Raw genomic sequence first — 15,000 nt, 5'->3', positions numbered from 1 at the left:
TACAAACATATACAATAATCAAAATGCTGAATCAGTCAACAAGCAAACACGAGACGATAATGAAAACCAGCTCCTTAGTAAATCGCAAAACAGACAGACAAATTATACTTTGAAAGAGTCCCCTCGCTCGGACACCTTAAGCGCTACTCCTGATCTTATCGCTGAGTTCCGAGTACTTGGTGTTGAGTCGTTCCACGTCCCTCTTCAGGAGTGTGTCCTCCTGCACCCGCGTCTTCTTCTCGTCCTTGATCTTGTCTGACAGGAAGCTCTTCACCACGTGCACCGCCTCCGCCAGTTTCTTCATGCCCGTCTGCGTCTCATCCACGTCTTGGTTGAGACGAGCCTGGGGGCGTGGAGGAGGAGAGTGCTGGGTGATTGTGGTTTTGGGTGGGGGTGGGTGAAGGAGGGTGTGGGTCGGGGGGGAGAAGAGGTGGGTGAGGGGGGTTGTGGGTCGGAGGAGGGGGGGTTACAGGCTGATTTTGAGTGGGGGGAAGAGGAAGGTGTTCGGGTCGCAAGGTGTCTGGGAGTAAGTGAGAGGGATGTGTCTGTTTGTAATCCTATTGTGGATTGTGCTATGTATGTGAGTTTTTTTTTTAGGAGACCCTCTTCCCCAAGAAAAATAATCACTCTAAAAATAATAATAAATAACAATAACACAACAAAAACAACATTAACCCTGCACCCACCAAGCTCGGCACGGTTCCCACGCTCTCGTTCTTGCCAACAATTTTATCGATATCGGCGCGAAGTTCTGACACGTCGTCCATTCGCTCTTTCCTCTCTTGGTCCACTTTCTTGCTCAGGCGCTGCTCCATGTCCTCCATTTCCTCCTTCAGGTTTGTCACGTTCTTTGGGGTGTCCTGGGAGGCAAGAGGGACAGGCAGAGGGAGGGTTAATTTGAAGAGGAGGAGGAGGAGGAGGAATTCGAGGGTTGATTTGAAGAGGAAGAGGGGAGGAGGGTGAATTTGAAGAAGAGGAGGGGAAATCCGAAGAGGGAGAGAAAGTGGAGGGTTAATATGAAGAGCGAGAGGAGAGAAGGGTTAGTTTGAAGAAGAGAAAGACAAAGAAAAGGCTTGAATTGAAGAGGAAGACGAGGGTTAATTTGTAATAAAAAAAGAGGAAGAGGAAGAGGAATATTACATTGAGGAGGAAGAGGAGGGTTAATATGAAGAGGAAAAAGAGGAAGGTTAGTTTGTAGAAGAGGCAGAGAAATAGGAGAAAAAGCTTCAACTGAAGAGCAAGAGGAAGAGGAGGAAGAGGAAGTAGGATTGGATTGGGGAGGAAATGCATGGGGAGAATGGCGTGTGAGAGGCGTGACGTCACAAGATGGGCTCAGGAGAAATGTGACGTCACAAGATGGGCTCAGGAGAAATGTGACGTCACAAGATGGGCTCCAGAGAAAGCTGATGTCACAAGATGGGATCAAGAGAAAAGTGACGTCACAAGGAATGGGGTTAAGAACTATGCGATGTCATGAGAAATGAATGGGTTGACATCATGAAGAATTGGGTAAGATGAAGGTGATGTCAAGATGAGTCACGTGACAGAGAGTAACGCCATGAGGAATGGAGTGACAGAAATGGTCCGTTACGTAAATTAGAATAACAAAAAAAAATAAATAAATAAATAGATAACAACCGCAGTCATAACTAATACTAATGATAATGATTTTAGTAATTAAGATAGTAACACATACTTATGCCTATATCTATTTCTCTCTCTCTCTCTCTCTTCTTTTCTCTCTCTTCTTTTCTCTCTCTCTCTTCTTTTCTCTCTCTCTCTTCTTTTCTCTCTCTCTTCTTTCTTCTCTCTCCCTCTCTCTCTCTCTCTCTCTCTCTCTCTCTTCTCTCTCTCTTCTCTCTCTCCTCTCTCCCCCTCTCTCTCTCTCTTCTCCCCTCTCTCTCTCTCTCTCCTCTTTTCTCCTCTCTCTCTCTCTCTCTCTCTCTCTCTCTCTCTCTCTCTCTCTCTCTCTCTCTCTCTCTCTCTCTCTCTCTCTCTCTCTCACTAAACAACTTCTCTAACACTTATGCTTATTTTCTGCTAGGATCGACCTGTTCTTGACCTCCTGACTGAAATACATCGATCTTTCTGCATCTACACCTCATGATAATTGGCTCCTTCTTTGCTCTTCATGGGGGGTGGGGAGAAATGCTATGTTATATGTATTGCATTTGTGTGAAGATGCCTTTTGAATGATGAAGATTGACGGTAGTCATCTGTCTACATGCTTATGATATTGTGTGATGTGTGTTTATGCGTTTGTGTGTGTGGTGTGTGTGTGTGGTGTGTGTGTGTTGTGATGTGTGTGTGTGTGTGTGTGTGTGTGTGTGTGAGATGTGTATGTGTATGTGTTTATGTTTATTGTGTGTGTGGGTGTTTATGTGTTTGTGTGTGTGTGTGTGTGTGTGTGTGTGTGGTGTGTGTGTGTGTGTGTGTCTGTGTGTGTGTGTGTTTATGTATGTGTGTGTGTGGGTGTACGTTTATAACTACATTTACCCCCCCTCCCCACCCCTACCCCGAGCCCCCAACCCACTCACCGACTGCAGTTTATTATCCATCCTCTGCTCCTGCTGCTGCACCTTCGTCTCCACGGTGCCCAGGCGGCCCTCGATCCTCGCCACGTCCTTCGCCACCTGCTCCCGGATGCCGTCGGCGTTCTCGCTCTGCAGGCGCTGGATCTAAGGGCGTGAGGGCGGGGCGTGGGCGGAAGGTGGGCAGGGGCGGGGGGAGGAGGAAGAGGGCGGAAGATGGGCGGGGGGGAGGAGGAAGGTGGGCGGGGAGGAAGAGGAAGACGGCGTGGGCGGAAGATGGGCGGGGGGGGGGGAGGAGGAAGGTGGGTGGGGCGCGGGCGGAAGGTGGGCGGGGGGAGGAGGAAGGTGGGCGGGGCGTGGGTGGAAGGTGGGCGGGGCGAGGAGGAAGAGGGCGTGGGCGGAAGGTGGGCGGGGGGAGGAGGAAGAGGGCGTGATAGGAGGGAGGAGGAAAAGAGGGAGGGGAGAAAGATTGTGTTAGAGAGGTTGGTTAGAGGAGGGAGGGAGGGATGGTGATGGGGTGGGGGGATAGGGGTGGGGGGGACAGATGGATATAGAGGGGTGAGTGGGTGGAATGATATGAAGTGGGGGGGTAAGGGGGAGGGGGGTGAGGGAGCAGAAACGGTTGGGAAGTGAATAGATGAATACAGAGGGATAGATGTATACACGGGGATGGAAAAATTGACTGGATAGGTGGAATTAATAAATCGATGGATACAGAAAAGAAAGAAAAAAAAAAAAAAACTAAAATAAAAACACAATTTGTATGAAATATTTCGAACTCGTCAATTGATCCTCATCAGACGTAGTTATAAAAGAGTCAATATTTTTTTTTCGGTGTACACGGTCTTGTGTTTTAAAATCGTGTCAAAGATTGATGCATAGTTGGATAGATAGATATATAGAAATTAATAAGTTACTGAGCGAAAAGATGAATAACTAGATGGTTATACACTATAATAGAATGGATAGATAGATAAATATACAAGTGAGATAGATAAGGCGTAGATTAATGAATTGATTTATGTCGATAAATAAACAGAAAGATACATACATATCTTTAAAAAATAACGGATTATATGTCAACTTTTAAAAACAGTCGTTAAGTAGAGAATGTTGATAAAAGTAAATAATAACTAAACACACACGTGTGCCTCCTCGGAGCTCGACCAACAAACTAACACACATGAAATAGCAAAGTGTGTCCTATAAGACAAAGAAAACGAGATAATAACAGAAAACGGGATCGAAGCAACCATCGAAGAATTAATGAGTTTTAGAATTCTCTTAATATCACTTACCCTTCACGTCGAGAGAATAATAAATGTTTCTTCATCAAGACAATCATTTGCCTTTGGAAGATGACGTATTGTTTGAGCGCATAATGAAATCCCAAATTGCACATCTGTTCGTTTTGTCGCATTTCATACAGAGACTCATTTTCAACTAGGTTACCTTTTTCCATAACGACAAAAAGAAATTCGAAAACAGCCACAAAGCAACACGAAACACTCGGAAACGTACATTCATATATATATATATATATATGTATATATATATATATATATATATATATATATATATATATATATATATATATATATATATATACATATATACGTGGATAGATAGATATAAACCGTAAGCTTGCATCTCGCCTTGAAATCTAATATAGTCAAGTCGCAAATGAAAAAAAGCAAAGCTTAAAAGCTGAATCCATCTGAGAAAAATGTAGTTGAACCGCATCTTACCTCTTGCAGTCTCGGTGTATAACCGCGCTGACTGCCTGAATTCGAATTCTTGAATAAATAAGTAGAGTGAAATTATTATTCTTAGCAGATATTGCCAAATTAATATTTTTTCTAATGATTAGAATGCCTCGTAGCTGAATATGATATCAATTAACGTTCCAGTATTTAGATCTTATGGGGCCGCGGTGGCCGAATGGTTAGAGCGTCGGACTCAAGACTGTCACGACGGCAATCTGAGTTCGAGGGTTCGAGTCACCGACCGCCGCGTTGTTTCCCTTGGGCAAGGAACTTCACCTCGATTGCCTGCCTAGCCACTGGGTGGCCAAGCCAGCTCAAGTCAATGCCGGGTAAATAGAGATGGTGACTCGATAAAAACACCGGGCGGAAGGCAATGGCAAACCACCGCTCTAAATTGCTAAGAAAAAATCATGGAAGCCCATGATCGTCAAGGCCACGGTGGCCGAATGGTTAGAGCGTCGGACTCAAGACTGTCACAACGGCAATCTGAATTCGAGGGTTCGAGTCGCCGACCGCCGCGTTGTTCCCTTGGGCAAGGAACTTCACCTTGATTGCCTACCTAGCCACTGGGTGGCCAAGCCAGCCCAAGTCAGTGCTGATCCCAAGCCCGGATAAATAGAGAGAATGATTACCTAAAAGGTAACACCGGCACTCTCCGTGGAAAGGAACTGGGGACCCTACCACGTACTTACTCCAAGAGCATCACAACATGAAAACTACAAAAATAAGTATCATGCTGTGACCACGGCGGCTCAGACATGAACCTACCGTTAAAAGAAGAATTTAGATCTTAGTACTATGATTAAATATTCTACAATCGATAGCCGTCAACAATTTTTTTTTTTTTTTTTTTTTTTTTTTTTGAAAGTTAATAGAAGATAAAGAGTGGTCACTGGCAAGCTGGAAAAAGTGTTTATAATGTAATCATTTTTAAAGGCATGCATTAAGCAGCGTTTAAGATATAATTTTAAATCAATTTAAGAGAAAAATACGTATTTAAATCTCTCATTCACATTCACTCTCCTTATATATCACTATAATAATAAAATCGACACTTCATATTTCCCATAAACAAAACACAGAGGAAGGTTATCCTGCGGCTGGCTTTCATTTCCACGAAAAAAAAAGTTAGTCATTGTAAAATGTAATCAAACACTCTTGAACTTAAACTTTCTGAATCGCATTCAATTCTTCAATGAATAAGGCTGGCAAGTTATGAAAAATATATTTTTTAAATCGTTATCATTTTCATTATTGCTTATGACTACCTGTTCTGCAATAATGAAAGCAACAATAATAACAATAACTATACAACAATAATGCTGTCAGTGAGGATACAATACTGATAATTATAATAATGATAATAGTGATATTCATCATAATAATAACAAATATGACAATGACAAAGATAACAATGATCATCATCATTTAACGGTAGGTTCATGTCTGAGCCGCCGTGGTCACAGCATGATACTCAATTGCAGTTTTCACGTTGTGATGCTCTTGGAGTGAGTACGTGGTAGGGTCCCCAGTTCCTTTCCACGGAGAGTGCCGGTGTTACCTTTTTAGGTAATCATTCTCTCTTATTTTATCCGGGCTTGGGACCAGCACTGACTTGAGCTGGCTTGGCCACCCAGTGGCTAGGCAGGCAATCGAGGTGAAGTTCCTTGCCCAAGGGAAACAACGCGGCGGTCGGTGACTCGAACCCTCGAACTCAGATTGCCGTCGTGACAGTCTTGAGTCCGACGCTCTAACCATTCGGCCACCGCGGCCCCGATAACAATGATAGCTATCATTATTTCATTATTATCATTATGATCAGTATAATTTTGGTTATCATCAATGTTATTATCATTATTATTACTATCATCATTACCATTGTTACCATTATTTTGATATTGACAATATCATCAGGTTCAAATTACCTTCAAACTGGCTAACGCAAAAACCTTGTTTTTCTTTTTGTGTGTGTAAAATACGATAAAGTCTATTGATTCTTATCTCAAGAAAAAAATATAAACTTACGACAGGTATGAAAAAAAAAAAGATACACAAACAAAGAAACTTATTTCGCATAAACAAAGATTTTTATTTCTTTAATCATCTGACTGCATTCACTCAAAAAAAAAAAAAAAGGAATGCACAGAAAAATACAACTGTGAAAATAAATAAATTACAAAACCAGATCTAATAATAAAGATGTAAATAACCTTTAGTATCAGCAGTCGTGTGCCATTACTGTTCTAGAAAAAAGTTATTAAGTTTCGCATTTCCAATCAGTCTATCTGGTCGTTATCCGCAAAGGGGAATAAATAAATAAAATTATTAACTAATAAATTGATAATTCATTAAATAGAGTAATAAATAGACAAATAAAAGCATGAATAAATTGATACATAAATAGATGAATAGATAAATAAGAACATAAAGAAAGAAAGAAAAAAAGAAAGAAAGAGAAAGAAAAAATAATAAATAAATAAATAAATAAAGAACGAAAGAAAAAATAATAAAGAAATACATAAATAAACAGATAAACAAATAAATAAATAAATAAAATTCAAGGCGCACGAGACAATCACAAGCGCCACTTGAACGAACAATTGGGATATTTATTTATTTATCACAAGAACAGAAAGCATGTATTAGGGTTTTGTTACGCTACGTTTCTTCTTCTTCTTTTTTTTACTCTTTGCTGTGTATTATTCTATAATTGCCTGTTGAGTATATTTAATATATTTAGTTCACGTCTCCTAATACCAATTATCGGTATTGGGTGAACGTTGAATTTCCTAATCAAAATGGCAGCGACTTGTTCCATAGTTAATTGTTACAATCCAGCCCGATAGTGTTTCTCTGTATCACTCGTAGAAATTATTGACTGTAAGGTGATTGATATAAAAAAATTATTATTTTCTTCTCTTCTTTCAATATAGAAAAAAATGAAATCGTCAGAATAATGGATAGTAAATCGAATGAGAGTTTTCTACACACACACACACACACACACACACACACACAACACACACACACACACACACACACACACACACACACACACACACACACACACACACACACACACACACTGCAAGTAGAACAACGAGAAGGGATGAAAACACACGAATATGAATTTGGCATGTTCGTGTGTTTTCTTGTACTTCCCTTCGTTGTTCTACTTGCAATTTCTTCGACATGAATCTCACACACACACACACACACACACACACACACACACACACACACACACCACACACACACCACACACACACACAAAAAAACATATGTTTATGAAATTCAAACGAAAAAACAAGTCTTTTCAGACATTTTACACATAAAGCTGATAGCAAATTAGCGTCTCTTTATTTGCATTTAGCAAAGCTCACTCTCTTTATATCCACTTCATAAAGCTGATAAAGCGATAGATACTCAAAACTCAACCATAAAAATACGACACGCAAAAGCACATCTACGATTTTTAGTTTAAAAAATGTATATATACACGTAAATATAAAATAAATATAAATATATAATAAATCATTAAAATACACTCTTCCCTTTCCAGTACATATTAAAGAACAAATAAATATACTGGTAGGTAGCTAGATTGATTAACTGACAGACAGGTAAACAATTACATATATACAGACATAACTATCTCTCTATCTTCGTTTTTAAATCAAAAGCATACATAATTATTTTCGTTTGGGTGCTTGGGGGGGCCATATCTCAACATTTTTACCCTTAATGTGCCGAATAACCGAAGACATATAAAATGGGTAAAATTGAAAATAAAATTCATGTCTTATCTCTTTTTTTTTTTTTTTTTTTACATAAGAATTTACATGTGATTTTGCACATCCTCCTCGCCTTTGATACTCCCACGCCTGCAACATCTTTCTTTTAATTCTTCTTATCCTTTACTTTATCTTCAGGTTCACAGAATAGCGGGAATAAGCGGTGCAAAAAAATAATAAAAATAAAATTAGCTAAATTATATAAAGAGAGATTCCTTATATATATATATATATATATATATATATATATATATATATATATATATATATATATATATATAAAATAGGCCTACCTCCTCTGACCCCGTTGATGTTCCTCGAAAAGCGCTTGAGCGAGGCTAGAAAAAACGGCTGTTTGTTAATACCAACTGAACGATAACGTTCACAACGACGTAATTAATCATAATCACTTCCATTGAGAGTTTACGTTCGTCAAGACATTTTAGTGCAATTAATAAAATAAAAAAAAATCATTTACATATCCTTTGTATTTGCATTTCCTTGATGAAATATAACAATGACAAAAAAAGGAAAAAAAAATGCAGAAAGTGCGCAAAGAACCTTTCATTTTTCTTCGGTTTGGAGTCGTTGTTCAACTACATATAGAGATATTGATATAGCTATATGCATATATATGTCAATACCCGAATTATTATATCAAGGAAACGCGTCAAATTAGTGCTGCAAATTACCATCAAACTGAAGCACACGAAAATAATCATGGTGACTTGACGCCAAAAGCTAATGATACAGAAAGAGTTCCCAGTAGTCATTATCTTCACGAAGCAGAAAGCTTAAACTAAATGACAAAACCACATCTAGAATAAAAACTAAGAAAAAAAAAATCTTAAAATGCATAATTTCCTTCTCTTTTCCTTTCGTTTTTTTTTTCTTTCTTTTCTTTTCTTTTTTTTTTTGTTAAATATCTTTCCTTGATGACAGTTATAAGATATTATTGCCTTAACCCGATCCTAGAAAGGGGAAGCTGGATCGGTCCTGGACGATCTCCCCGCCTTAAGCCGAAATACCGGCTTGGGATCGTTTATGACAAGGGAAATTTCACTTCACTCACAATGAGTCACTCTCGATTCATAACGGAACCATTATTATTATTTTTTTTTATTCGTCTCGTAGATGAAAGTGAAATTTGATCTCGTATCCAAGTGGAGAAAAGAAATATACATTCTAAGTCTCAAGATAAAGTTTTGGAGCGACCAGTGCTCTTCTGCACCCAACTTTGACCCCAGCTTGATGCCAGTACTCACAGCTGAGTAGACAGAGTGGCTGACCGAGCTGATTATCTTCCTTTTATATGTATATTTCTCCTTTCTCGGTCTTCGCAATGCCCCTTCATCTTAACCCATGTCATTTCTAAACCGAAAAGCGCCAAGAAGACGGTGCAAAATAAATGGAAAATAAATATATAGATTATTAAACGTCGGCCTACCTCGTCCGAACCCGTTGTTCCTCGAATGTCATTTGCGAGAAACTAAAACAAAATAACCATTGTTAATTCTGACCGAATGTTAATATTTTCCTTAGTTTACGATCATATGATTGTTATCTGATAACATGATTTCCTCAGAAAATGAGTTTAAAAAATATACGTATCCCAAGACAAATGCTGTAAGGATTAATTTGAAAGCAGAGAAAAATCGTTATGCACATATTTCATAATTCATGGCATGTCCCTGAGCCAAATTCATTGTTAAAAGAGGTAGTAAAAAGTCACATCTATGAATAAGGTAAAACATGGTTGTAATCATGCAGTATGAATGAAAAAGCGGAAATTTCTAGAATAAAATCATATATGAACTGCACTTTTATCTGTGCAGTAAAGCGGATGATATTTGTTATATGAACATTATCGACTTAATATATATTGCATTCTGCTTGGACGATTTTTTTTTTTCGTAATAAAAGTGTATAATGAATGCAAAGGAAGGGCATTTTCCACGTCGTTCGAGTCTGTGTCACTGACTCGGACTTGAACTTAGCAAACCGAACACACCTAGTCTTAGCAGGGTGATTCTTCAAAATAAAATGCCTTTCCATAATATAAACAGAAAGGGAAACACATCTTTTATAAACCCAGATACTCTTTTACGCCAGAAAGAGGAGACAGAAATTCATATTAATGATTCGCAGAGTCGCGTCACAAATGACTCGGCAAATGGCGTCTCACCTGGTGGCTATCTGACGCTCCGAAATCCATCTGGCGTGAACAAGATTCTTTTATTAATCACTACATTAGATTTGACAGACGTATGCGAATTTCCTGCAGCTCTGATTATTTTGTGAATTATGAATTATAAAAAACTCCATGAAAGAGCCCAGATAGTTGGGGAAAAAAAAACAGATTTTTCGATGCTAGATGTCAAACAGTTTCGAGATAATTGGATTTTCGATGCTAGAGGATTGATTTTAAAATTTCGATGCTACATCTTAGATTTCAAAGACTAGAATTTTCGATGATGGATTTTAAATCATTATTAGATTGTAGGATTTTTCTATGGTAGAAAGTTTATATTAAAATTTCGACGCTTAGTGTTAGCAGATTCATAATCCTAGGATTTTTGGTGTCATTTCGATTTAAATTGTAGACAATGAATTTTGATGCCTGAGGTTCAAAAAAATCTGGAAACTTCAATATCATATTTGTAAATATTTTAGCTGCAAGATATTATAAAGTAATGTACAAATAAACATCTACATGATGTTAGCTGTTTAAAAAAGGTGTTAATTCTGAAGATGTTACGTAGCTGGAGAGAAAATTATTATCTAATTGAAAAGGAATCTTTCTTTATATTAATCCAAATACCTAACTTGCAGTAAATACCTGGAAAAAATGGATTTTCAACAAAATTCGGTTACGAAAGGCCTAAAAACATCAAAGTATCATCATATTTGGGATTCTACATTAAATAATCTTAAACAGTAAAAAAAAATCTCTATAGATCATATCAATAAAGAAATATTAATAAAAGAAAAAGAAAAAAAGAAAAAGGGTAAAAAATACATCTAGTAAAATAAACAAAATGACCATCATTAACAAGATGCATTTTTAAATCAACTTTCCATATTATGAAAGCAGTAAAACTAACCCAAATAAAAAAAATAAGACACAGTCCTCTAATATATATATATATATGTATATATATATATATATATATATATATATATATATATATATATATATATATATATATATATATATATATGTATATATGTATATATATATATATATATATATATATATATATATATATATATATATATATATATATATATATATATATACACACACAAAACCCAAACATAGAAAAAAAACCGAAAACCCCTCCAAAATCTCAAAAATAACCCAAATACCCCCCCCCCCCTTAAAGAAAAAGGCCATGATAACCCACCTCGTCATAATCCGGAGACTTGGAGCCCGCGTTCTTCTTGGCCGCCACGTCACCAACGGCCGATTGCAGCGACGCCAAGCCCCTCCTCTGTCTGTCCTCCAGGTCATCGATTTTGCCCTCTAGGACCTAGGAGGGGGGGGGGGTATTTTTCTGGTAATTTAACTTACTTTTTTTTTTTTTTTTTTAGGAAATGGAGGAAGTTATTCTTTCGTGAGTCTAACTTACTTTGGGTTTCTAGGATGTGAGGTAAGTTATTCTTTCGTTAGTCTAACTTACTTTGTTTTTTTTTTTAGGATCTTGGGGAAGTTACTCATTTGTTAGTCTAAATTACTTTGTTTTTTTAGGATCTGGGAGGGAGTTATTCTTCTGTTAATTTTATTTGTTTATTTACCTATTTATTTATATGATTATTTGGTTATCTGTTTGTCAATTGATTTGTTTATCTATTCAATATTGTTTTTATTAGATTGATTAATTCATCTTTATTGTTTACTTACTTAGCTATTTATCTGTGAGGTTATTTATCTATTTATCTATTACTTTGATTTCTTTCTTTCATTTCCTCATTCATCTATTTATTTATTCGCTAAACTACATACATTTTTTTCAGCCAATCATAATCATCATATTTAACACTCCACTGAACAATTACTTATTATTGTTTTAATAAGTAACTTAACTGCTATTTAATATCTAACAGTTACTCATTACTCTAACTTCTCATCATGATCATCATTATCAATATCTTACTTCACACTCATATTTACATTAAAAAAACGACAAAAACAAATACTAATTCTCTCACCATTACCATCATTACCTTACATAACACCCATCACGACATACAAAACAAAAAAATCAAAAACATTTTCATCACTATCATCATCATTACCTTACATCACATCCGTAAAAAAAAAACGATGAAAAAAAATCACATTCACAACTACATTAACATAAAAAAACGTAAAAAAAAAACGAAAAGTAACACTAACATTCTTGTCGTTTTGTCGTTGTGTGATCTCCGCAGCCATAACCTTCTCCTGTTCCAGTTGGTACTGTTTCACGTCAGCTTCCAGGGCGTTGATCGTCGTGGTCATCTCGCCAAGCTTGTTCCTGACTTGAGTTTCGTGTTGCTGGGAGAGAGGAGAAGGGAGAGAGAAATTCGTGTTGCTGGGAGAAAGGAGAGGGGAGAGAGAAAAAAAGGAGAGGGGAGAGAGAAAAAAGGAGAGGGGAGAGAGAAAGAAGGAGAGGGGAGAGAGAAAAATGGTGAGGGGAGAGAGAAAGGAGAGGGGAGAGAGAAAGAAGGAGATGGAAGAGAGAAAGGAGATGGGAGAAAGGAGGAGAGGGGTAAGAAAACAGGAAAGGGGAGAGTGAAGAGAGAAAGAAAAGAAGGGGAAAGAAAGGAAAGGGGGGGAGAGATATAGAAAGGAGAGGGGAAGAGGGAGATAAAGGAGAGGGGAGATGAGAGAGAGTGAGAAAGAGGAGAGCAAAGAGGGGGGAGAGAAAAAGAAAGAAGGAGAGAGGGGAAGAGAGATAATTCTTGATGAATATTTATTATTGTTATTGTTATTGTTCTTGGTGTTGTAGTTGTTTCATTATCATTATTTTATTGTTATTATTATTATTGTTATTATTATCATTGTTATTATTATCATTATTATCATTATGTTTGAATATTCATGCACCTATACCTTCTTTTATTTTATTTATTTTTTTATCTTTCTATTTCTACTTCTCTCTCTTTCTTTCTCTCCCCCCCTCTCTCAACTCCCTAATTCTATCTTTCTCCCTTCCCCCATCTCTCTCCCTCTCCCTCCCCTCACCATCTATCTCTTTCCTCCTCTATTTATCGTAACTACTCTTACCTCCATATGTTTCTTGAGTGCTGCCGTCCCGTCGTTCTCCCTCATCTGCGCTTCCTTCATCTGTTTATCCACGCTTTCTTGTAATTGCTTTTCTTTAGCGGCTCTTCTTCGGTTCTCCTCAGTTAGCGTTTTCTCGATGACCGTAAGTTTATTCACTGTGTCGTCGCGGAGTTTGGCTTCCCTGGATTTGGAGACAGGTGTGAGAATCCGGATTTGCTTAAAAAAACGATGGTAGAATCCGGATAAGTCTTAAAAAAACGATGGTAGAATCCGGATTTGCCTTAAAAAAACGATGGTAGAATTTGGATTTGCTTTAAAAAAAACCTATGGTAGAATCCGGTATTGCTTATGAAAACGATGGTAGATTCGGTACTAATTTAAAGAATGGTGTTGTAATCTGGTATTGCTTACGATAATGTTGTTAGAATCCGGATTTGCTTACAGAAACGATGGTAGTTTCCGTCATTGCTTACGAAAACGAAGTTGGAATCCTGATATGTTTACAAAAACGATGTTTGAATCCGGTATTGCTTACAAAAACGACGGTAGATTCCGGTACTGCTTTCATAAATGGTGTTGGAATGTGATATTCTTTACAAAAAACGACGTTGTAATTCGGTATTGCTTACTAAAACGATGTTGAAATACTGATAAGCTTCAAAAAACGATGTTGAAATCGGTATTGCTAATAAAAAGACATTAAATTCCGGTACTGCTTACGATAATTATGTCAGAATCCGATATTGCTTACAAAAACGATGATAAAATCCGGATTTGTTTCCAAATACGACGTTAGATTCCGGCATTGCTTACAAAAACGATGGTAAATTCCGGTAATCATTACAAAAATTATGTTAGAATCCAGATATGCTTACAAAAACGACGTTGGAATACGGATTTGCTTGTAGAATTTGGTAATGTTTAAAAAAAATTATAGAACCTGGATTTTCTTCAAAAAACGACATTAGACTGCAATTTGCTTACAAAAATGACAATAGAATACGACATTGCTTACAATAAAACTATGTTAGAATCTGAATTTGCTTACAAAAACGACACTAGAATCCGAATTTGCTTACAAAAACGATGTTAGGATCCAGAATTGCTTACAAATACGACACTAAAATCCTGTATGACTTACCAAAACGACGTTAGAATACGGCGTTGCTTACAGAAACGAAATTAGATACTGGTATTGCTTACAAAAGCGATATTACGAAAACCACATGGAAACTGGATTAATCGTACGATAACGACATGGGAATCCAATTAATCCTATAAAAACTATTTTGCCGTTGGAATCCGGTTACTAAAGGAAAATATCCTTTGAAAACGAGGTTTAGATTTTGATGATGATGCAGATTTATCGATATGAAAATAATATAACTTCAGAGTAAAGCAGCATTGCCCGCAGAATACTATGTTTAATATTTTATTATATATATAATTATCTCTATGAATAGAGCATTATTTATGCATACCTGTAATTACAAACGTTATCACGTGTCACATGTAAATGGTTATATGTTCTGACAAATAAATATATTGAATAAGCATTATCAACAATAAAATAACAACGTGATTTATTTTTACAAACATTATTTTACCTTTTATTTTCATATATGTTTACTTACGAC

The 15,000-nt window shown here is 37.0% G+C and overlaps 1 protein-coding gene across 1 annotated transcript in view; it reads right to left on the bottom strand.

Annotated features, from left to right (window-relative positions):
* Positions 1–15,000, bottom strand: part of LOC119597530 (cingulin-like) — a 25,152-nt gene that overhangs the window by 1,188 nt on the left and 8,964 nt on the right. Inside the window, 6 exon segments of the mRNA XM_037947106.1 lie at positions 1–343; positions 687–911; positions 2,538–2,678; positions 11,499–11,624; positions 12,491–12,631; positions 13,364–13,544. The exon segment at positions 1–343 is cut by the window's left edge and continues 1,188 nt beyond it. Of these exon segments, the coding sequence (XP_037803034.1) occupies positions 137–343; positions 687–911; positions 2,538–2,678; positions 11,499–11,624; positions 12,491–12,631; positions 13,364–13,544 (1,021 nt within the window). The 3' untranslated portion in view covers positions 1–136.

This window comes from Penaeus monodon, chromosome 39 (assembly GCF_015228065.2).
Source record: "Penaeus monodon isolate SGIC_2016 chromosome 39, NSTDA_Pmon_1, whole genome shotgun sequence".
Taxonomy (NCBI): domain Eukaryota; kingdom Metazoa; phylum Arthropoda; class Malacostraca; order Decapoda; family Penaeidae; genus Penaeus; species Penaeus monodon.
The sequence above is the reverse complement of the archived record's forward strand: the minus strand, read 5'-3'. Positions and strand labels throughout refer to the sequence as shown.